Source organism: Paramormyrops kingsleyae, chromosome 16, assembly GCF_048594095.1.
Source record: "Paramormyrops kingsleyae isolate MSU_618 chromosome 16, PKINGS_0.4, whole genome shotgun sequence".
NCBI lineage: Eukaryota > Metazoa > Chordata > Actinopteri > Osteoglossiformes > Mormyridae > Paramormyrops > Paramormyrops kingsleyae.
Window position 1 is genome coordinate 23,475,425 of NC_132812.1, and position 22,172 is coordinate 23,497,596.

Below are 22,172 nucleotides of genomic sequence, written 5' to 3' on the forward strand. Positions count from 1 at the left end.
GAAATGTACATAGACTGAAATGGGTCTTCCTGCTTATCCAGTAGAGGGCCACAGAGAGCACAGAGCCCATACTAGGAAGAACAGGGCATGAGAGAGGAAACAAACCAGACACACACACACACACACACACACACACACACACACACACACACACACACAACAAGCAATTCAGAAATACCAATTCAACTTTTTTTAATTCACCTAAATTTTTGTAAAGTCCCATGTTCAACTCAATAAATAAAAGTTAAAAAAATTACTTGTTTGGTAACTGTAATTAATCTTAGCGTGTTTTTGGACTGAGGGGAGAAGCTAGAGTACTCAAAGGAAACATCACAGCTCTGCACACACAGAGCTAAGCCAAAAACTCGAACCCTGGCCCAAGAGAGGTGACCATGCTAACTACATGGATAATAAAAGATGATAAAAATAAAGATAATAAAAGTATGATGCAGTTTTCTGCATGTTAAATATATTTCACACACCTTAGGATGTGACTAGATTAGGAATTAGTGTTCACTTTACAAATGGTTGCTCGGATCTGCTTCAGGGCAGGAAGAGAGCCTTTCGTAGTGTATGCCGTAGACTGAGACTGTAGGCCTTCCCCACGTTGCACCGGTTGTACTCATAGATGACAGAGTTGACTTCTGTGTGAATGTCTAGAAGGTGACGCTTTCTGAAAAAGAACAATGGATTCACTCACACCAGGCCGAGGAATGAGAGAGCATCTTCTATTAGCACGATACAGCAGGGTGCAAAGACAGACAGCTGCAAAGCAAATAGCCAAAAGCTTTAAGGTCTGGTTATAAGATGGTGGCCTGCCAGTTGCACCCTAAAGCAAGATATTTATGGTCAACTGGCTCAGTGAAATGTCAAGCTTTATGAGCCTGTAAAATTGTAACAGGTAAAAGTGTCTTGGCCAAACAGCCACGGTGTTATAAAATGATAAACAGGGAGGCCGTACCTCTTCTGCCCGTTCAGCAAGGCAGCACACAGGGTGCGTAAATACACAGAACTGTGTGTGCCCTCCTCCAGCTGCCGGTGTTCAGTGCTGCAGTGGCTCCAGAAGACGTCCGCGCCCGAAGGCACGGACTCCATGTAGGCGGAGACAGAGGGCCCGTCAGTTTCCAGGTCGTCATCGTGGTGTTGCTGAAAGGCCGGTGCACCTGCGTCCACGGTGTAACTTTGGATGAAAAAGAGTTTCGGTTTTCCTGCCAGGCCTGGACAGGCCTCCGTGGAGAAGGACCGCTGGACAGCATCTAGGCTCAGACCCGGGCCAGTCTCCTCCGTGGCCAGGAGGCTGTTACCCTGACCACGGCTCAGGATGCAGCAGACGAAGGCATCAGATTCCTGGAGCTCACGGTGCCTCTGGGACACCATCCTCAGGATGGACCTGCTCTCAGCTACATTCGGCCACTTGTGCTGGATCGTACTGAAGTGCAGTCGCTCGAAAGCCTGCTCCAGCATGTCTGAGAAAAACATGCTTCCGTCATTTCGACGTTCCCAATTAGCACCTCCCATGCAATGCCAAAAGCTAGGAAAGAGACTTACCTCCGTCATGGCCTACGCAGTCTATGATCACGCATACACCTCGGGGGTTAGCCTGCATCCGGTAGGTCTGCAAGGGGTCCTGTGGTTCAGAGGGTGAGAGTGGACAGTGAGCACGCAAGGGGGTGGGCTGTGTGCAGATGGGGTCAAGAGAAGACCAACAAGGGCAGCTTCTCCCTCACATGAGGGGTATGAAGCCCAACTATCAGCGCTTTTCCACTGTCACCAAGAACCGAGCCGTACTGCGAACTGACGGTTTCCCGTTGTGAAGCATGCAAGCCGTACTGACCCGCACCCATGCTGACATGGTCCTACTTACTAGCAGGGCTGAAATCAGCACACAGCAAATCATGATGTACACTGCGTGAACAGTAAATAAGCATCTCTGTCACTCTCCAAACCCGGCGACACCTTTACCAAACCGACCCCTCTGCAGTGGAAAACCGACGCGTGCTGGAACTAGTCTCTCTTTGTGGTACGGCTCAGGCACAGGTATGCCAGTGGAAAAGCGTCATATGACAGTTCTTTTGCTGGGTCACAAGAATCCATGCAACAAATTAATTAATAAGAATACAAATAATGGAGAGAGCTGGGCGCCAGTCTCCCAAATTCGTTAATGTGATTTCCATTCACCAATGATAATTACCCAGTCTCTGATGGGTCGCAGCAAGTTCTGAAAGGGTCATGAGGCAGAACTGACCCTAAGCATTTTAAAACCAGCAAACGCCTATGCTGATCCACGATCAGATTTTCCATCCCCAGTCCTAGAACTAACCTATATAAATGGGTCTTGTGTCTGCAAATGCTTAGTGTAAAACTAGGAGCACTCAACCAATCCAAGAAGCCAAACCACAGATGTTTAATTTAAAATTCACTGGCACATCCAATCAGATTTGTGAGATAGGCATTGATTGGCGTAAATTGCAGAGTGCACTGCACGTTTGTTCACAGTGTTAATTTAAACCTATACTTGATATAGGGTCAGACTGAGCTGGGATGGTAAAAACTGGGTCATGGTGCAAAAAGGTTGAGAACCACTGTTTTATGACATGAGCACTAATGTGATTAGAGGAAGCGTATTAAAGGATATTTTTGAGAAGCGGTAAAGCCGATAGGTACAGATGTCAGTGTGAAAGGGAGGAAAAGGATGATTGCAGAAATCTACACACTCCTGCCACTCCGCAGAGGATCTGGTGGGTCAACACGATGGGTGTAAGCGTGCAAACACACACACACACGCTATCTAGGGATCAGCACGGGTTGGTATAAACCAGCAGAGTCACTAAAATAAAAGGTTTGAGCTCATTACCTGACAATACTGTCTTCCTGTTTCAGGAACTGACATTTTAACATTCTCTGGAGCTGAAATGGATAAACGCATATATAAAATTCTGCAACCAACAGACTGTAGTGAACCAGTGCTATGTGTACATCAAAGAATAACATGATAAGATGTCTGCTTATCCAGTCACATCACACTGACACAGAACCCAAGCCAATGCGGGTCATGGAAGTGGGGGGTGGGGGCTCACCGTTGGCTCTGATTGGTTGCAGACATGGGGCATGAAGCTTGGTGGCGGAGCTCTGTACCATCTGGCACTGTGAGAGCAAACATACTGAAAGTCAGAGCCTAAAGGAAACACCACCGTGGCACTTGGAACTCATGCATGTTGTATGTTTACATACACGGGCAATTCCCGGGCTGGGCTCTACCCTTGGGCTTGACATTCTAACATGTTGTGTCCCTGAACCTGGAAAAAAAACCATAAATAAGTAAAATCCTTTAACATTTTCAACATGATAACTAATTTCGGTTTTACTTACAAACTACAAGCGAAAGTAAAAATGTCACGCTCAGTTGGACCATTAGGTAAGCCCAGCTCAGAAAATTTAATCTGGGGAAAAACTACTGACCAAAGAAACAACAAAATCTGTCAGCAGGAGATTAAGGGTATTTCCATTACACCACACTATACACACTGCGTCCAGTGCAGATTTTCTATTTATCAAGAAAAAAGCACTCCGTGTATCATCACCACTGTATTAGAAACACAATAAATTATGAAATTTTTAATCCTGATCCACATTCCTCACCTTTCATCTGATACCGCTGGACCTTTTTGGCAAGATCTGCTCTGCGAATGTTCCTCAGACACTGTTCGATGAGCTCCAGCTTCTCACTGGAGACCTTGTTCAACTTCTCCAACTCAACCACCACGTCCAGAAAAGACTGCAACACGGCACAAGGACAGCTGCTCAGCACAGAGTAGTCACTGTCATAATCTGCCACATATTAACCTCAATCATCTTAAACAGGTTTATAAAAACTCCCCAAATGATCTAAAGCAAGAAGACCACTGTGACGTCAATTCAAAAATAAAAGCTAATCTTATTTCAAAATACCTCATCCCTGAAATTTTCAAGACAAAAAAAAAGCAGGTGATTGAAGTGTGATTTGCAATATAAAAACCCGTGACAGAATGACATAATTTAACTCATTTCCCTTTTCCAGTAGAAAAAAAAAAGTTTCGAAATGGAGCATTTCCCCAGCAGTACTCACTGAAGGACACCATCTGTGAACTCTTTCAGGTTGCTCGGGAAAGTAAAACTAAGTCTGTCTTACATACCATAGGAGTCAGATACTATTCAGATTCTTATGATTAAATAGTTCGTATTCCTTCTTATTCAATCACTCACACTACATAATACAGGGTATGTGGTATACTCAAAAAGCATAATGAGAAATCAGGATTCATGAGTTCAGCTGGGAGTTGGATTATGGGAAGGCTTTTGCCCATATGTTTAAGTTTAATTTTAATATGATTATGAGATGAGGTTAAAATTGCTTCCATTCCAAAGGAAAAAAGCATTAACCATTTAGGAAATAAAATCTGGCATAAAACAGCCCTCACTGAAGTGGTACAATCTGTTATTGGGTCTTACTGTAGCAGTCTCCTGTCTTCCCTTTGGCAGGATCTCACTCAGCAGGAATATAAGGGAACGCAAATCTTCTTTACCCAAATTCTCACTTAGATCTGCCATCAGCAATCTGAAATACAAAACATTATCTTATATTAATATAAATAACAATATATTGATAGCAATATAAATATTTTGTTTACTTGTCCATCTTAGCCATTAGTCTCCCTGTATTTTTTTAACTGTAATGGATTTTCTGAATCTATATGTATTTCCGCGAATTTGCGATATAAATACGTGGATATGAATTAAATAAATTCATTACTTGATTTAGAGGAACTGTTCTCGTTTGAAAGCGTTAAATAGCCTATATTAACCGCATGTGATTTCACTTGATCTACCTAAACCAGTGGCTCAATACGTTTCTTCTGTATTGACAATAAAAGTGGGCTGTTTACCTATAATCCGACACTACACAGCCGTTTTCCAGCAGCACTTCCACCTCCTGCCTGTTTCTTCCCAGTATCCTCTTTAAGATGTCAAAGCGTCCCATCTTTAGCATGAGCTCCAGCAGAATTAGCGGTCCCACCCGGACGTCGAGAGTCAGGGAGCTCAGCTTCCCCCGCAGGTCCTCCACGCAGCCTTCGGGCTCCAGATCTCCGCACAGATATGCCAGTTTACGGCGCTCCTCATGGTTCAGCTCTTCCACAACTCGATTGATTGTCTGGCACTGTTCGTCGGTCATTGCGGGTCCAAGAAGGTTAAAAGTACACGTTTCGGAGCTCCGGTAGCTTAGTCCTGCAAACATATATTCAAGTATTGTTTACAGTAATTTACATAAAAAATACAATTTATACAAAATAAAAGTACAACCGATTCCCTTAACCGGAGACACAGAATGACAGGCACATATATCAATCTAAATTAAGTTTCACGTACCTTACAAACATTTTCAGAAAGTCTATACGGGGTCTCCACTAAATAATTCCTACACGACACGGAAATGGGTGGAAACGGGAAACCCCAAATATACGTAGGGTTTCTACCTGCGCTTTCGCGGAAATGTCACACGCGTTTCTTTAAACGTTTAGTCACTTCCGAAGCGGAATATAGCTATTCGCGATTAAGATGAGAATCGACGGAGAAGCAGCTTTACTGGGTTTTACGATCATCGCAACCGCAAAATCGAATACCCGCCTAGTATAATTTACTGTTTAAATGTCAACAGCCCCGCGTATGGGCACATCTTATTAGAAATAGGCCTACATTAAATCATGTTAAATATTTAACTGAAAAACGGAAATAAAGACGCTATACCATATTTAGATTCTGGGCGAACGAGAGAAGTAAAACGAAGACATTTTCCTTGGTGGCCATGATGAAGATCCGGAGCCGCCCACAAAATGGACATTATTCCGCATAGGTTACATACCAGCTATAAACTTATCTTTTACGGTACAGCTGCGGAGTTATCGTATATATGCATGGCAACGTATTTCGATGAAAGTGGTATTTAATTAGCTTAGTTCGTTTTTAGGTAGCTGGATTAGTTGAATTAGTTGACGCTTATATTAAATGCGTCATCCGTTGCTTAGCAGACTTTTCACGATTTTGTCGACATTATCCAGCATACGCATTAAAAAATGTATTGAAACTGTTCTGGAGATTCGGGAGTTATTTTGCTGTTTTCAACCGTGATCTATTTAAAAATATGTATACATTTTAATTAAAATCCTTCCTTAATAACTCATTCGAAATATTGAAACACTTTTGCGCTCGAATCGGATGTGGCCGTAATACATGTTGTAAGTTGATAGACTTAAATACGAAACAGCTCCGTCATTTTATCAAAAGAGCAACCTTTGTGAAAGCCACGCCCCACAAAACATTTAATTGGACGTAATTTATTTCTTTCTATATGACCATGCACTGACAAAGCGTTAGATGTTGCAAATTCGCTTACGATCGGAATGTAGTTTTAATTGGTATGGGAACTTAAAGCTACTGGGGAGTAAAAGACGTAGACGTTGCGCATCCAGTTACAAACAATGCTTATAAACTTTTAAGGTTTTAATTTTGGAATGTAGAGAAAGAGGGTTTCATTTATTTCTTTTTAAATGTTACAAATACATCTTAAAATTCTTTCTTAGAAAATTATTATTATTTCTTGAATATTTGGTATGTTAGATATAAAAGTATATTATTGCTTAAGAATTTTTATTTACTATTACAGTGTAAATTATGGTTTAAAAATTTTTCTTTGTTGTTTATGCTTCTATCCGATTACATTGACATCTAATCATTCGGTCAGCGTCGTTCTCACCGCATTATCCAATAAAATATCCCAGTAAAAATGCAGACACGACTTTCGTGTCCTCAGTGTTTATTGTCTTCTGCTTAGCTGGTGCTGTAGCAAGTTCAGTAGCAGAACTTAATCCAAGGCAATTAAACGGGAAAGATTCTGACCAGAACGGAGTTGCGGAAGAAAAAAAAAGGAAAAAAAAATCACCAGGGTTATTCAAATCACGGTCCTCGAGGTCTGAGCACTGCTGGTTTTCCAGCCTTCCTTTACCTGTCAGTCAGGTGTGAAGCCTCTGACCAATCAGAATCAGTAATTATTAAACTATCTGGGAGGTCCAGATTTGAAGAACCCCGATTTACACTAAGAATTAATTGATTGGTTTTAATAGGGATATAAAAATGTTGAGTGTTCTAATACCTGCATTCATCTATCCATGCCCAAACAACCTTTTAAGTATTGCCTTCTCACCTATGAGTGCTAGGATAAATTTCTGACATTATTTTATACTTAATATTTTATACAATGACTTTTATAGATGCTTTTGTGCCAAATGATTGTAGGGAATGTAGGGAAAGCAGCATGTGAGTCAATCTATTTGAAGTAAAGACATTGCCAAAAAAAGAAGCTATTTGTTGAATTAAAATGGAATGAATGACCCATATAAACATACTGTACATGCTGTCAAGAAGTTGACTAGGCATCAGGGCAGTTAGTTTCCAATGAATGCCCAGGTACAAGTGTGTCAGCAATATTGGGAGCATAAGCTACATTTAACAAAGCACTACTATTCAATAAGCAGAAAGTGCGACATGAAGTGGTATCAGGCTAGTAGAGGTAATCCTGGAACAGCAGTTTCTTGATAGTGGAGAGGGAATCTGATGAACAGATGTGGTTCAGCATCTCATTTCATCAGGGAGCAATCACAGATAATCCCTCCACCCCTATTTATTTCCACTCTATTGTATATTTTTTCTCGTAATTATTCTCTTTCCACCCTGGGTCTGTGTGTGGTTTTCTCCAAACCTCCCCAACCCCACCCCAGTCCAAAAGCACGCTAAGGTTAATCGAAGTTGCCAAATTGTCCGTAAATGTGAACAAATGCATGAGCGGTTGTGCCAAACTACAAAACACAGATTTCGGAATCAAACACACAACCTTGCGATTGTGATGCTACAGTGCTAATCACAGATACATTGTGTCACCCGAACAAACAGCAAGGCACACAAAACTGAAGAAGGAAAAAAAAAAAAAAAACAAGTCTGATAGTGTAGTTGCATGTTAGCAGTAACCCCAAAGTGGTTAGACAATTTTCCTACATATTGTTCATATATTAAAGCAACAAACACTTGAGTTATTAATATTTATTACATTGAAATGACACATTCTGTACATCCGCCATGTGAAATCTGGCTCAGATGTAACAAGGGGTCTGTCTTCTCCCATGAACACTAGACAGGAGGGAGCAAAAAGGTGAAAGGTTATGTTTTTCTTAAATGAAGAGCATCTTGACAGGGGGATGCAAAGACAATGTCCCTTTGCGGCTCCATCGACCATCCTGTCACGCCTTGGCATTAGTGTTCGGACTTCCTGTGGGGGCCGGTGAGAGCATACTCCACACCAACAGCGGCCACGAATGCAGCAAAGCCCCACTTAAAGCCTCGAAATAAGACGTGCGAAAAGGTCACCGGTTTTGTAAAAGCTCCCAAGTAACGCCACGCCTCATTCCTGCAGGGCGGAGGGAGAGGAGGCAAACGTAAAACAAATGTTACATTTACTGGATGCTTCTCAAAAATAGACGTGTAGGTTCACAATTAAATCTAACATTACTGATCTATCATGACCTGGACAAGCCCACCAGATAAGGATATTATGGCACTGTTTTTTTTAACAAAAAAAGACCACCATAGTAACATGACCAGAGGATTTCCCAGTCAAGAAGAAGGTTCCTCTCTGTTGTAACATTGCCCAGGTACTTAACCTAAGATAATAAATTAAATTAAGCCCTAGAAAACCAGCCAAATGTAAAAGCTACACATAGACAAAGTAAATTATTATTCATAAGAAAAATAGGTTAAATAATTCAGAGGAACAAGGCCGTCGGTACTGTAGGCCAGGTCATACAGGACTCCCTCTCACCTGGCCCATGGGTCCCTCAGCCCCCTGCGTGCCAGTCTCTCCTGAGTGAATTCCATCGGGGTCCCCTCAACTTTCCACTGCTTATGGTCCGGCATAGACAGCTTCCCATGTCCATGATCGCCACCCATGGCTGCGAACAATAACAGAAACGGTGTCATGGTCCATTTTTATGTGCAGAGCTGTGCTATCAGCCTTTGAATTTTACTAACACCTGCGGAAACTATAACTGACTAGATTAAGTATAAACTGGCGCTGGCTTTCATACGTAAAGTACCCAAAGTTAACGGAATCAAACACGCAACCTTGCGGGTGTGAAGATACTGTGCTAATCACAAATACATTGTGTCACCTGAACAAACAGCAAGGTGTTCTTTTAGGAAACTTGACTTGTGAATAGTATGCAGAAATCTACCATTATACTATTAAGCAAGGCACCTGCATGAATTGGTAAGTGCGTGCTATAAAAGTAAATTAAACAATTTTACAATAAACATTTGTTATAACTTTATAGCCAGAGTCGGTGCAAATTTGTGGCAGAAACGTCAAAATCCCAGATGTAACAACCTTATTGTGTCATTCAGCAAAGTTGTCAATCAAGCAATGTACACGAAATGTTAAATGTTTGGCAAATTCAATTTTACTTAAGAGTGAGTAATACATTCGAAAACAGACTATACTCATACGATGTCAAAGCCACCCACAATCCTTCAACTAGCTAGGTAAAGGGTACCGCCTTCTAAATTATTGCACTAGGAAGTAACTAATGCGATTTGATGATACAAGAACATTACAACATTACACTAAATTCCACACTGCAAAGCGCAGCTAACGGGCCACCAATACTGTAAACCAGTAAGCAAGTATTAAAGAACAAATCCAATCTAGATAGCTACGAAGCTAGCAGCCGCTAATGAGGATGTCTTAGTTTATCTTTCGCATTCCTAAATCAAAACTTCGGTCATTTTCCTAATAGCTAGGGGCATCATATACATATCTGAAACAGTGATAATTAAATAACGCATAAAACAATAAAAAAACGTGCAGAAATAATACCTTGGTTTAGGAGCCTCAATGACCTTTACTAGCAAACACCTCACAATGTGTATTTTTTCCTCTCTTCTACGGTAGTCGACGAAGGCCAATTTGAAAAAAAAAAAACGAAACGCATTTCGAGATCCTTATATATGAAGCTCGCTAACAAAGAGTTAAACTTATTATTGAACCATTATTTTAGAAAGTGTTTTTAATTTTTTTGGCGGAATGTAAAATTGGTCTTAAAAGTCTTTCGATGCAGCATTCTGCTTTTAGATAAAAGGGAATACCTAAATGTGAAAAATTTGAACTATGAACCACATTATGTATAAAGAACTGCAGTCACATTGAATTTTAAAAATAACATTCACAGGGCCGTATAAAATAAGTAAATAAAGTAAGAAAAACAGATAATGAATTTTACAGGGCACATTTGATGTGAGACCAACATATCACGACATAAAAATAACTTTATGAATAAAATTAATTTGAAGATAAGCATAAATGTGCATTACAATCGAACTGGGCAAAAATTAAATACATCTGACCTGCACGTAACAAAAACAGGTTATCCAATTATGCATATTTGGATTATGGTTCACCCACAATGCCATATTATTGATACAAATATAAGCGTTGATATATTTCACTAATTGATCATGGTGACCCCCGTGATACTGTACACAGGCTATTTTGCGGTTTATGCTAAAATTCACTTGATCCTTATAAATACCTTGTAATAAATTAATTTTAATTTCATTACAATTGCATAACGTCAGTATAAAAGATTGTCTGCTTACATGACTGTAAAAGGAATAACTCAAACAACGTCGATAAATTGAAGATCCTTGATTGAGTGCGTCAGACTAAAGAAGATGCAAAAAGCAAAATATAGTAATATGTACAAGAGAACATCCCGTTCTGCTGTTGACATATATAGTCGTGATTGGACGTTACTGAGGTGAGGGGGACGTGTTATCATGTACTGCGCTCCCAAAGGCGTTAATATTAGTACTTCAAAAAATGCCACGCCGCTGACCAACCGTTTATATAGACGCACCACGATGCATTTTCTCCCTGGCGATAGCGAACATCACAGGTTGTACCTTTTAGTTTTTATATTACCTCATTGCCTCGCCACCTCCAGCAAGCGCCGCACCGCTTGAGTCACGTCCACCCGGCCAATTGAGTGGCTCGTTGGAGCCCCTAAGCCGCCCGCCCAATGGCAGCGTGCGATGGTGGAGCAGCGGGGCTGGCAGGAAGGAGGCTGCTACTGTATTGGAGAGCCGGGAATCACTCAGGCCGGACCCGGGGGTACTGACTAGAGGAAGGGGGTGGGGGGGCGATCGTGAAGTGAAACACATGCGAATTATTCCAGTGCACCGAGGACTAGGGATGTATGTTAGCTGTCCGGTTGGCCGCGCAGGAATGAGTTCATAGTGAAGTGGTGGCGATCAGTGTGGCGCCGGGTTCCCTGACGGCGCCTTGCTCGTCTCAAGGACTAGGGTTGTTTATTTTAAGGGACTATCCGGTTAGAAGACAGCCGGAGCTCTGCGGAGATTTCTCAGGTAAGTACAGCGCCGTGAAAGCTGGCTCTCCCGCTGAACTTTTGCAGTAAAAAATAACCGGCGATTTCTCATTTGGGGGAGGCTGCCTGCCCCGGCCGGGCGGATTCAGACTTTTACGTGGCGGCGGTGCTGCAAATTACGGTTTAGCCGACCTCGCTGCTCTGCTCCAACTGCCGTAACGTGTCGGTTTCCGTAAACGGCGTGCCCCCCCCTACCCCGACCACCACCATCGCTCTCTAGGGGGGATCGATAGGCAGGGTGCAATCGGCATGACGGGTCCGAGTTCCGTGCCCGCCAGACAGGCGTGATTCCGGGTGCAGGGACACGATCGCTCATACCCGGACAGCCTGCAGCCCCAGTGGAATTACCCCGTGATTTGACGGCAGCGGCCAGTGACCTGTACCGGATTGAGCATGGCGAATGGATTACGTAAACGCCCGGCCGGCTACCATCGGTCGATTTGTTGTCTCTAAGACCGCAGAAACCAACATCTGATGTAAATTGCAAAAGAGAAAGGGACATGTATCGGATGCGCTATAATGCAATGGTCTGTATACGCGGGTTTATTTATTCATTCATTTCTGTGTTTACCCCATTCCCCCACCCCCACCCGGCTGCTTTGCAGTGAAGCATCTTAACTGGCCAGGCAGCATACCCTGATCATATATATGACACACATATATAATACATATCATGTATATACAGACACACATATATAATAATTGTGTGTGTGTATGTGTGTGTGTGCATGCGCGCCCGTGCGGCATGTGTTTTGCGTCGCGCGGGGGTCTCGCCGGGGATGCGCGAGGGATGAGACCAAGCGCGAACGTCACGCCGCGAGGGCTGCGGATCCGCTGCCGATTGCCTGTGAAAACGGCCGCTGAACTCACCAGGAATCCCACGAATGTTAGAAGTGTGCTTGGGGCACCCAGAGTGGCAAAAATATTCGAGAGAGGTTATTTTTGTGCCTTGTAAGACTGTCACTAAAAGCTTCTTTTAGCAACACCCAGTGATAGAACTGGTTTGGACCTTTTAAATTTTAACTGTCTGTGCATGTGGATTTTGAGAAGTGCACCTGAATTTGAAATTATGTGTTATTATTGGATTATCTCCCTCAGTGGAGCCAGTCACGCATGCTGTGACGCTCACCCTATGACTTTCCTTCTCATCTTGGCGCTCTCCGCATCTCTTCTCTGGAAAGGCACGACTGGTGCGGACGGCAGCAGTATGGGATGCAGTCATTGGCTCTATCCCAAGAGGGAGCATTATGCTCCGCGCGCGGTTCCCGCGAGATGCTGTGTATTCGGTCCTGGATGATCGAGCCGCAAAGGGGGCAAGAATGGGTGACGTGGTCCAGGTTGGGCCCATTTCCAGGGACACACATGCCCCTGTGGTGTCGCTGTCGCAGATCAATTCCAGCCCTGACCTACTTAACGGCAAGGGGACCGGTTCGGGTTCCAATCAGTGGTACAGAGCAGCCTGGAATGGGACAGTCAGCCTGAGGGTTACGTTGCAGCCCCTAGATTCGCCCTGGGGTGCGTGTGGGATAGACCTCCTCCATTTATCCAGGCTCAAGATCTGTGGAGTGGCCTTGCTGAGTGGGCTGGATCGTGCATGCAACAGTGGGACCTCGAGTAGGCCCGTGACCTTCAATAAATGATCTGGACTCAGATGAAGATTTCCGTAGAGCCTTACCAATCGTGCCATTCTGTCCTGTTCGTGATACGGTCGCATGTCGGTCGGGATTCCGCCAGACTGCATGTGACTTGATAATTGGCGGGATCTCTGGCCTGGATAAGAGCTTACATCCTGCAGCAGATTTATTTGCTAATGCTCCAGCCTGGATTAAGTCTGACCTCTGACCTGTGCCCAGAACGGCGTTTTGCAGATTTCCAAAACTTGGTTAAAATGGAGACCAAATCCTGGTTCCTTTTCTGCCTGCATGGTTGTAACTTTTCAGATGAACAAAAAAGGGCTTTTTGTACCCATCTGCTGTCTCCACCGCAGTGTCAGGAACGTAAAAATGCAAATGCTGTTTGGATCAGGAATTTGGGTGTCTTAGCTCTGTGGATACACAGCCAAGCAAACAAATAAACCCAGTAACCAAGTCAAAGGACACCTTGCCAAGGGGTCAGGCTTTGTTCCAGTGAATGACTAGTTTGCAAACTTTATTTTACCTCCTGTAACCACATTTCTGCACCGACAAAGTGACAATATCTTCTGCACTAGTGGTTAGTCATTAACCCAGGTAGGCTCTCGCTCGCCCTGTGTCGGCTGCGCACAGCTGCACGCGGAGCACGGTTTTGTGCTCCGGGGCCGAGGTAAAGCGTAGTTTTCTAAAAATAAAAGATAATGCCATTCAAAGTGTGGAAATATTGTGAAAGCAGAGGAGCGCATGCGATGCGTGTTATGCAAGATGCCGTGATGCCGGCACTGCAAGCGAGCCAACTTTGCAGCCCTGCTCCTCATAAATTCCATCCACCCAGATGGGTAGAGATAAATACTGGAATATTTCACTGAATATTGCTGCCTCCCTTCTTTCAGACTCGCAGGTGGAAATGCCTGCCGATTCTGACTGGGACAGGTCAAGAGCCAGACTCAGATGCTGTCTGCCTACTCTCTGCTCACCTTATGTCGTCTTAATCATATGCCAGAAGCTCTTGCTTGTCAAGTGGATTCATGACACACTTGTCAAATGCTTTTTTCCCAGTAAAAGTGGTGGTGCTTTTATTCACGTCTACTTGGACCCTTCAGCCCACACCTCCACCATTAGGGCAGGGGGGCTGTTGACCGCCGTTTGGCGTGACCCTGGTGAGACGCTACAACAAAAGCCGATAAACACAGAGCTATTGTTTGAGGGGATCACACCTACTCTTACTGTCATTCTGTGACGGCCGTCTTGGTAAACAGGCGTCAACAAACTTCTGTTCCAGCAAGCAGACTTCGTCAGTATACTTCGTGACTAATGTATGAAGAGGTTGTGTCAATTTTTGGATTTTGCGGTTTATTCTGTGCTTAAACGATCAGTTTCTGCTCTATAGTCTGGCACACGGAGCTTTCAATCTTCCTGAAGCAAACGGGTCTTCATCTGATAGAAGAAAACCCGTGGCAGGTCCTTGGCCCTGCCCCCCCACCCTCCCCCCCCCCATTGAGACATGTTGCCATGATCCCTCCCTGTCCTGTCATTACCAAGTCCACTGTCTGCACACTCCCATTTCAGCATGGGGGGGGGGGTGTACCTGCTAATGTCTGTTGGTTGGAAGTATCTTGAGCCGTGCTGCTTTATTTCTGGTCGAGCTGTTTTAAAATACCAGACGTGTCTGTAGACTGGAAATAGTCCAGTTTTACCTGCTTGAGCTGCAAGTTTTAGTTACCTGAGGTCAGCAGAAGTTTATGTAGCGAGTGGGTTGGGAGGGACAAAGAGGAGACTATTCTTGGTGCTGGAGGCACACCCTCAGAGTAAATGTGTGATGGGAGTAGCGAGGAAGTAGTCGTGGCAGAGCAAAGAAAGACAGGATTCTTCAGGGTTTCACAGTAACAAAATGTCGCAAAAGGGTGCAGATAGGGAAATAATACCTTTACGACTAAAAATAACTTCTAGGTTTTCGTGTTTCCTGTCTGCTTTTATAACCTTGTAAATTCAGGGGCGTATAGTTGAGAGTCTTTGCTGTTGTTACAATACTTATATTTATATATGGCGTTAGCTTGGTTTCAGTTCCTTTCAAAAAATTATTTTATGCAAGGAAATTACTTATGCAGGAGAACTGGGTTTAGAGGCGACCGTTAGATTTGACTTATAAGACCTTTTGTTTTACTAGCAGATGATGAGTTACCCGATTCATCGATTCTCCCTTTGAATTCTGAGGGAAATGCTGCAGTTTCCCATGCAGACATAGGCCTGCTCATTGTCATTCCTCCACTTGATGGATTTCTCTCTATACACCTGCCAGAGCCACAGGGACCACTGCAGGGGTCTTGCCCATCATCTCAATCTGTGATCACACAACCGGTGTCAGGCCAGTGAGGAGAGAGTGTCTCGGGGGGTTGGGGGGGGGGGGAGGTGCTGTCTGTGTGCTTCCTTTTTAATGATTAGAAGCACACCAGGATCTCCATGCTGTCGCACTGTGAGCGGGAGGTGCATGGACCGCGGAAACAGCATGATATTTGAGGCCGTTCGACATCTATGCATGTGTCAGGGGGTTTCGCATGCGGGGTGCTGAATTAGTCAGTTCTAGGTTTTAAAGCGCGCAGAACAGGCTTTTGCCGCTGACTTGAGAGATGAAGCAGTGCAGATGTTTTAAACTGTCCACCTTTTAGAAATACGGAATCACCAAAAGTGAAATATAATGAAAAACATATATAGTATTTTTGGCATGTTCGCATCGAGTCTGCTAGAGGGGGCAGACTGTTCTTTAAAAGATCAGAATTAAGGGCTTGATAGCCGCAGTAGAATGGTGAATGGAGAGATGCACCGTTATGTCTACAACTAAAGGTGGCTTCCATTCATTGATAGTTTCCTGCAGAACTGAGTGTGTGCGGTTATCCTCAGCGTTGTTGGCTAGTCTTATCACATATCAAGAAAATGTTGTGACGTGTGGAATCAGAAATCACTGATCTCACTGCTATCCCAGCCCCCCCTCCCCCCCTTATATTTTCTGTCTGTGGTGCTCAGAAATTGCTACTGTGTCCTCTTGTTCTGTATCGTGAAAAAGTGCCTCTGACTCCTGTACAGGCTGACTCTCTGACTCCTGTACAGGCTGACTCTCTGACTCCTGTACAGGCTGACTCTCTGACTCCTGTACAGGCCGAGTCAGGGATGGCGAGTCATGTGACTGGAGTGTTAATACAATGAATCGTTTACTGACTACGCTCCGCTGCCACCTTAGCACAGGTGAAATGAGAGCAGCCCAGACTGGGTTGACAATGTCTTTCCCCTTGTGCATTTGGCACGCTCCAGATTTTGTATCGTAACATTCGTTTTTTTCCAGAGCCCTCTTGGGTAGCCGTGAAAACCCATGATCACTCGACACGATCAGTAGAGAAACTCTCCAGTCTCTCCAGATTAGGGATTGCTGACCAATTTTGAGCATTTGCTTAGTCTGTGTCAGCTGGTCTTTCCCGTGGGGAATTATTCCTGCAAAGCTGTTAACAGACACTGTATCACACAATGTGCTGTATTGACCAATCAGAACGAAATGGAGATCTTCTTAGATATTCTTATTAAATTCCCGCACAACCGGCCGATGGACTGTCACGGAACCAGGGTTTATTCTGCTAACAAATTCATTGGCAAATGATTTTCTGGATTCTGAAGTAAATAGATGGTCCTTTTTGAAGGTGGTCGGGTCGTTTTGGCTGGATTATGTCAATGAAGCTCTTCTCCCTTCGTCTTCCATGGTGCACCAGTATTTCCGTTTCTCCACAGATGGGAACCAGTATGAGCCGCTGGTGTGGTGAAGCCCATTTATGTACGAAGATGCCCTCCCCTGCCCCCCCCCCCCCCCCGTATCATGCTGTGGAGACTGTAATGAAAGTTGTAGCCTTCAGTGCCTGAGGCTCGGCCCCCAGATGGAAGTGGGCGGACGGCCTCTGCCGCGTGGAGGTTGGCGTGCTGCCTCCATGATGAGGGCACCCTTTGTGTTTGTGACCAGCCAACGAGCCTTGTTATCGTCGCCATTGTCGGAGATATCCTCGGAATCCCGGCTCCATTGTTTCCTGCACTCCTGCGGTGAATCACCTCTCCAAATAACTTTCTATAAACCCCCTCCTCCCTTTTCCTTATTGTCAGACCTTTTTCCACCCTAGTTCTTTATTTTCACATTCAGCTGTGACCTTAACTATCTCACAGAGCCAACGTCAAGGTCAGGAGGGGTGTGATCTTCATGTTCTTATAAAGGCATTGAAGTTGGTCTCAGGAGTGGAGAACGGGGCCGGTGATGTTCCCATGGCCAGTTCCGTGTCCGTACTGCCGCAACCATCCCTGGTTACCATGGAAATACTACGATTTACAGACTCTTGTGTTACCAAGGTCAAGGGTCAGAAATAAACCTTTTGAATCAAGGTAAAATGACTGGGAAAATACCTTCTAGAAACCATATATCTTTTACCCTCTTAGCTGTGGGGTCCACAGAACCATGTTTGGGTGCCTTTCTACTGTCACTCATGGACTTTCCGTTTGTTTGGTGTCTTAATTATTAAGTGTTTGAAATGTTGAAATATTATGTCTGTTTATATTTGAATTTTTGGTGTCTGACCTCCAACTGTGTCCTTGGCTGCATAGAGATGGTTTGTATGATGTCAGGGCATTGGGTTTTGGGGGGGCGGTGCCCTCTTCCAGTCAGTTCCATCTGCTTCCCTGCTCAGTGTGTTGTCTGTAGGGCGGTGATGTCACGGGCCGTTGCACCTTATACAGTGAAGGTTAGGTTAAGGGCAGAGCTCCCAGCAAGGTGTTAGCAGTGCTTCTTCCACCCCTCTTGCCGTTTTCTTCCCTCGGAGCCGTCGGGGATCTCAGAGCCCAGGGTTTTAATTAGCACACCATAGATTCATTGGCATTCTTGGGGGAAGTCCCTGATTCTGTGTGCTGCTTGGCTGCAAGCCGGCCGAAAGCCCGTGCGGCTGCCCTGTGCCTTTCCCCAGAATGTTGTGTATTGTAATGGTGAGATCCACTGGTTTTGATTCAAGCCAGAACCCTTCAGGTGAACAAAAGGTAAATATGCCAGTAATAAGCTGGGTAGTTCAGGGCCATCAATAATTCACTGGATTTACAGATTTTTTTTACTTGTACAGTTGCTTTGCAAGTGATTGTGTACAGAGTGACTTGTGCTTTACACGTGACCAGCTTGTGAGGTTAGTCACCGTCATCGGGGGCCATGGATAATTCATCTTGTCCAAGGTGCAGCAGTGCACGGATATGAACTTCACAGGTTTCTTCCTTGAAAACTGTGTCATGAAATACTTTAGTAGCCACTATCCCCTTGTTCCTGCAATCGTCTTTTCCCCAGTTCGCCTGGTGGAATTTACCTGAAATTTGCATTTGGGACCAGATACACAAGAGATCTTAGTGTCATCATCCTCAGTCACCTGCCATGTGGCTATGAGCCTCGAGGGCCTGCAAACGTTCAGTTTCAGGTGGATCCTCATCTTCTCCTGCACAGGGTGACAAGGAGTGTTTGTTGCTATACACATCAAACTGGCTCACACTCGTTTTGACTAGTTGTTGGTGGCCATGTTGTCTCTTACACATTATGGTCATTTACTGAGGAAGATGAATTTTCTTTGCAATTTCGGTGCACTGGCATAACAGAATAAAAAATGTACAGCTATGTATCACCACCCTCGTTAATCATCTGCTTGGATCCCTGTCTCCTCTGCTCCCAAGCCAAAGTCAAACCAAATGAACTCTTATCATAGGGTTGGTTGGGTTCCGCCCAGCTGGCTTGTTTGATGCCTCAATTCGGAGCGATACGATTTGGTGTGACTGTGTAAACATGCAGGCTGTTTTACCATCCGGCGCTGTTCTGCTTCGAGAGTAATGCTGTCTGAATGAGAGGGTGGGGGCACGCGCTCCTGCCTTGTGTCTGATTATAGCCTCCTACCTCTCCAGCCGGAAGGTTAATGGCCTATGACAAGTCAGTCAATCTGCTCTCCCTGGGGACTTAGCTTTCTGTCCCGACTTTCTCACTTATTTATCACCAGCTCCAGCCAGTTATGCTGCTCCTTCATGGACCATCCAATTTTATCTTTGTGTTACGTCTCGTTTTTAAAGATGTTGCTTTAAAAAAAGCCACCTCTGCTTCTCGCGCACAAAAAAAAAACAAGTTTGAAAAGAATGAATAAGTAAATTGAATGATAGGCCTAAAAGACTAAACATTTAGTGTTTGTAAATGATAATACCCCTTAAAATACTGTATCTGACAGAAAGAAAATTGTTTTTGTTTTCCTTTCTAACTGTGAACTCTGCTCTTTATTTTCTTGGTGTTTCCTTGGGTGCCGTATATGGTGCAGGGAGAGGGTGTCTCAACGCTGCCTGCTGGCCGTTGCATGATAGATGATAAGAGGTCATTTTGGCGAAGTCGTCTTGCTTGTGGCGTGACCCACTAAGCTGCCCTTTTTCGCTGACCTCCTTCCAGATGGAACTGGGCGGTAATGGTCACCACCCAGAAAAATAGCTGGTAAACTCCTCTCCCTCTTACACAATCGGGCAGTGTCTGAGGGTCTGTCCTCTCCAAAGGGTGGTTCAATGCCCTCTGATCGTTTGCAGGTTGCGGTAACCTTTGTTTGGCTTGACTCTTTTGCAAAGGTCTGTTCCGTCCACTTGATAATGAGCTGTCTTGTGTCGTGGTGAAGGGAGGCTCTCTTACGGCCAAAAAAAGCAACACCAAATAGTGTAACGGCCCGCCTTGTGATTCCCAGTGGGGTAAAAACTGGGAAAGCATGCATCTTAATGTGTGCTATTGACCACTGCACGGCCCACGCAGTAGTGCCTCCGCACGAAGAAGGCGGTGTTCTGCTTCCTTGGCATGTTCTCCACAATCAATGCATTTCGTTATTTTCCCCACCGTGGTGGTCTTCTGGCGCGGGCTGTCTATGGGGCTGAGTGTGCAGACCACACCCTACCACCCAGCATTGAGTTCTCAAAGAGCTGGGTCTTCTCAGTTGGGGCATGTAAGATGGAAGCTGAGGGTTCACGTACCTGGAAGAAGCCCGCTGTCAAACACTGGGCATTTTGGCAAGTCTACTTCATAAATGGGTAACCTTAGGTGTGGTTACTTCATGAAGACTTTCTAAACCTGCATACTTGGTTGACTTTAATTTCTATGGAGACTCAAGAACAACGTCAATTTTTATACGTGGATTTATTATTTTCAGTAGCAAAAACACACCTAGAATGACTGTAATTGTAATGACTGTAATTTGCCATGTTTACTGTGCACAGGATCTGGAGCAGTACGTTTTAAGGGCCCAATTAAATAAATGACTGGGTGGGCTGCAACCCGGTGTTTATGGAGGCTCAGCGGAAGCCCGTCGGGCGAGAGCCACTACGCGGAGTGCGGGAGTGCCCACGCTCAATGTCGCCAATCAGGACCGCCCAGGCTTCCTCTGATACGGTCAGTCTCCAGGGGCTGCTGACGTTTTCTGCGTCCAGAGAACAGGAAGCCATCGCATCCTGTGGTGAGGCGCCTCTTAGAGCGCCCCCTGTGGTCAAGAATGTCACCACGTTTTGTATCTGCAAAGCTAGTTTTCATTTCCGCTCCATGTGGCAAAGCGTTAATTCTGAGTTTATGATGCTATTTTAAATAGTAAAAGAAAATTGTTTTATTTTTTGCTATAATATTGTCTATAATTTTAAAGTTAATAATTTTTAGTAGAATACGGTAAGCAAAGCAGGCACATACATGGCCCACAGAGTATTGGGGTTTGGCGTGTGATATGTATGTATATATTTAAAATTCAGTGTTGTAAGTGAAAGTACATAATTCTGAGTTTTTATTGACATGCTGACGTTTATACCCTGATGGTGCATAAAGATTGTGTCACATCCTGCATTCCGTTCTCCTTGAAAGGATGTGAACAGTGTCAGGTAGTCCAAACATTTCCTGTGTCCACTGATGTCATGTGAGAAAAATGTATGTATGTGAGAAACGAATGCATATCTCACTGGTTAAAAATCTTTAGATCCTGCTAAAGAAATGTTTCCTTAAATAGATTTTCCCCTCCCACCTGCACAGTCAATTGCAGTCAGCTGAAACGAAAGTTATATATGTGTACTGCAATAGTCAGAATTGATTAATAGAAACCCTTATGCAACACATCATCAATTCAATTCACAAAGCACTTAAAAATTTAATTAGGACCGGCTCTCTTGTTAAAAATACTGCCTGTCGATGTGACGAACGGTCCCTCGTCGGGTGATTGGCGTGTGGAAACCGCTGACCAGCTGGTCCGCTTCTGGACGTCACCGGCTGCTCTAAGCACCTTGGCCTGCGTCAGCAGCTCCCAGGGGAAAACGGAACCAGTCGAGGGCGGCGTCGGGGTGGGTGGAACGGGACCAGGCTAGGGGATTCGCCATGTCTGTCGGAGTCTGCACGTGCCCCCTAAGCAAGGAGCAGGCAGCCCCCCCTCCCCACGAGGGAGGAGTGAGACCCCGAGATCCGACAGTTGAATGAGTCAGGCAGTGTGTGACACCCTGCCCCCCCCCACCCCAGCTCACCCTTCAGTATAGCTACAGTCTTCTGCTCTTAAAATGCTTCAACAGAGGTCTCCAACTCCGGTCCTGGAGAGCTGCTATCCAGTAGGTTTTCTATTTTACCCGGCTTCAGATGAGCCACACCTGATTTTGGGTAAATGCCAGGAACAGGTGTGGCTCATCCAGGTAGGACAGAAAACCTACTGGACAGTAGCTCTCCAGGACCGGAGTTTGCAGCTGCGGTGCTGATCCCGGGTATTCTGGCACATGCGATCACCTGGAGCCACATGCGTCACCCGGTCGCCCTGGTACCTCGTGCCATTGCGGCCCCCCCGACCCATCCGAGGCAGCAGATATTTTCTGCCTTCCATTGCAGACAGGACAAGAGCTTCTGCTGAATGAATAAATAGTAATGTTTAGCCTGGTCCGGAGGGCCGTGTCTCCGCTTTCTCCTTGTGGATGGGCTGGTTTTCATTCTGCTGGT

At 44.8% G+C, this 22,172-nt stretch overlaps 3 protein-coding genes across 11 annotated transcripts in view; 1 reads left to right on the top strand and 2 right to left on the bottom strand.

The window, feature by feature from the left end:
* Window positions 1-175: 175 nt before the first annotated feature.
* Window positions 176-6,250, bottom strand: cflara (CASP8 and FADD-like apoptosis regulator a). Of its 4 annotated transcripts, none has more exons than XM_023839923.2 (11): window positions 5,782-6,250; window positions 4,923-5,262; window positions 4,489-4,594; window positions 3,640-3,775; window positions 3,377-3,451; window positions 3,232-3,296; window positions 3,078-3,144; window positions 2,855-2,907; window positions 1,549-1,627; window positions 962-1,466; window positions 176-673 (listed from the first exon to the last, which is right to left on the bottom strand). In XM_023839923.2, exons 1-11 carry the CDS (start codon window positions 5,873-5,875, stop codon window positions 544-546), a joined length of 1,650 nt encoding a protein of 549 aa, XP_023695691.2. In that variant the 5' UTR covers window positions 5,876-6,250; the 3' UTR covers window positions 176-543. The 4 variants fall into 4 exon arrangements, with proteins under 4 accessions (XP_023695691.2, XP_023695690.2, XP_023695693.2 ...); XM_023839922.2 differs by having other exon boundaries at window positions 3,377-3,454; XM_023839925.2 differs by having other exon boundaries at window positions 3,377-3,454; window positions 5,404-6,250.
* A 1,862-nt stretch (window positions 6,251-8,112) lies between these two features.
* ndufb3 (NADH:ubiquinone oxidoreductase subunit B3) lies at window positions 8,113-11,193 on the bottom strand. 3 transcript variants are annotated; one of them, XM_023840042.1, is made up of 3 exons: window positions 11,060-11,193; window positions 8,903-9,032; window positions 8,113-8,491 (listed from the first exon to the last, which is right to left on the bottom strand). In XM_023840042.1, exons 2-3 carry the CDS (start codon window positions 9,028-9,030, stop codon window positions 8,338-8,340), a joined length of 282 nt encoding a protein of 93 aa, XP_023695810.1. In that variant the 5' UTR covers window positions 9,031-9,032; window positions 11,060-11,193; the 3' UTR covers window positions 8,113-8,337. The 3 variants fall into 3 exon arrangements, with proteins under 3 accessions (XP_023695810.1, XP_023695809.1, XP_023695808.1); XM_023840041.2 differs by lacking the exon at window positions 11,060-11,193 and adding an exon at window positions 10,735-10,866; XM_023840040.2 differs by lacking the exon at window positions 11,060-11,193 and adding an exon at window positions 9,956-10,044.
* A 56-nt stretch (window positions 11,194-11,249) lies between these two features.
* Window positions 11,250-22,172, top strand: part of LOC111858350 (hyccin 2) — a 33,594-nt gene continuing 22,671 nt past the window's right edge. For 3 of the 4 annotated variants that reach the window (XM_023840036.2, XM_023840038.2, XM_023840039.2), the window contains exon 1: window positions 11,250-11,502. The gene's annotated coding sequence lies outside the window, so the exon portion shown is untranslated. Of the gene's footprint in view, window positions 11,503-11,719; window positions 12,050-22,172 lie in introns of those variants that run through there. The other variant, XM_023840037.2, reaches the window with a different exon arrangement.

Coding starts and splice junctions, on each gene's coding strand:
- cflara (XM_023839922.2), bottom strand. CDS start 5,875: ATGTCCATTTTGTGGGCGGCTCCGGATCTTCATCATGGCCACCAAGGA. Junction 4,595..4,922: donor TGTGTAGTGTCGGATTATAG/GTAAACAGCCCA, acceptor TTTGTATTTCAG/ATTGCTGATGGCAGATCTAA. Junction 1,467..1,548: donor CTGCGTAGGCCATGACGGAG/GTAAGTCTCTTT, acceptor TGTTTTTCTCAG/ACATGCTGGAGCAGGCTTTC.
- ndufb3 (XM_023840042.1), bottom strand. CDS start 9,030: ATGGGTGGCGATCATGGACATGGGAAGCTGTCTATGCCGGACCATAAG. Junction 8,492..8,902: donor CTGAGGGACCCATGGGCCAG/GTGAGAGGGAGT, acceptor TCCGCCCTGCAG/GAATGAGGCGTGGCGTTACT.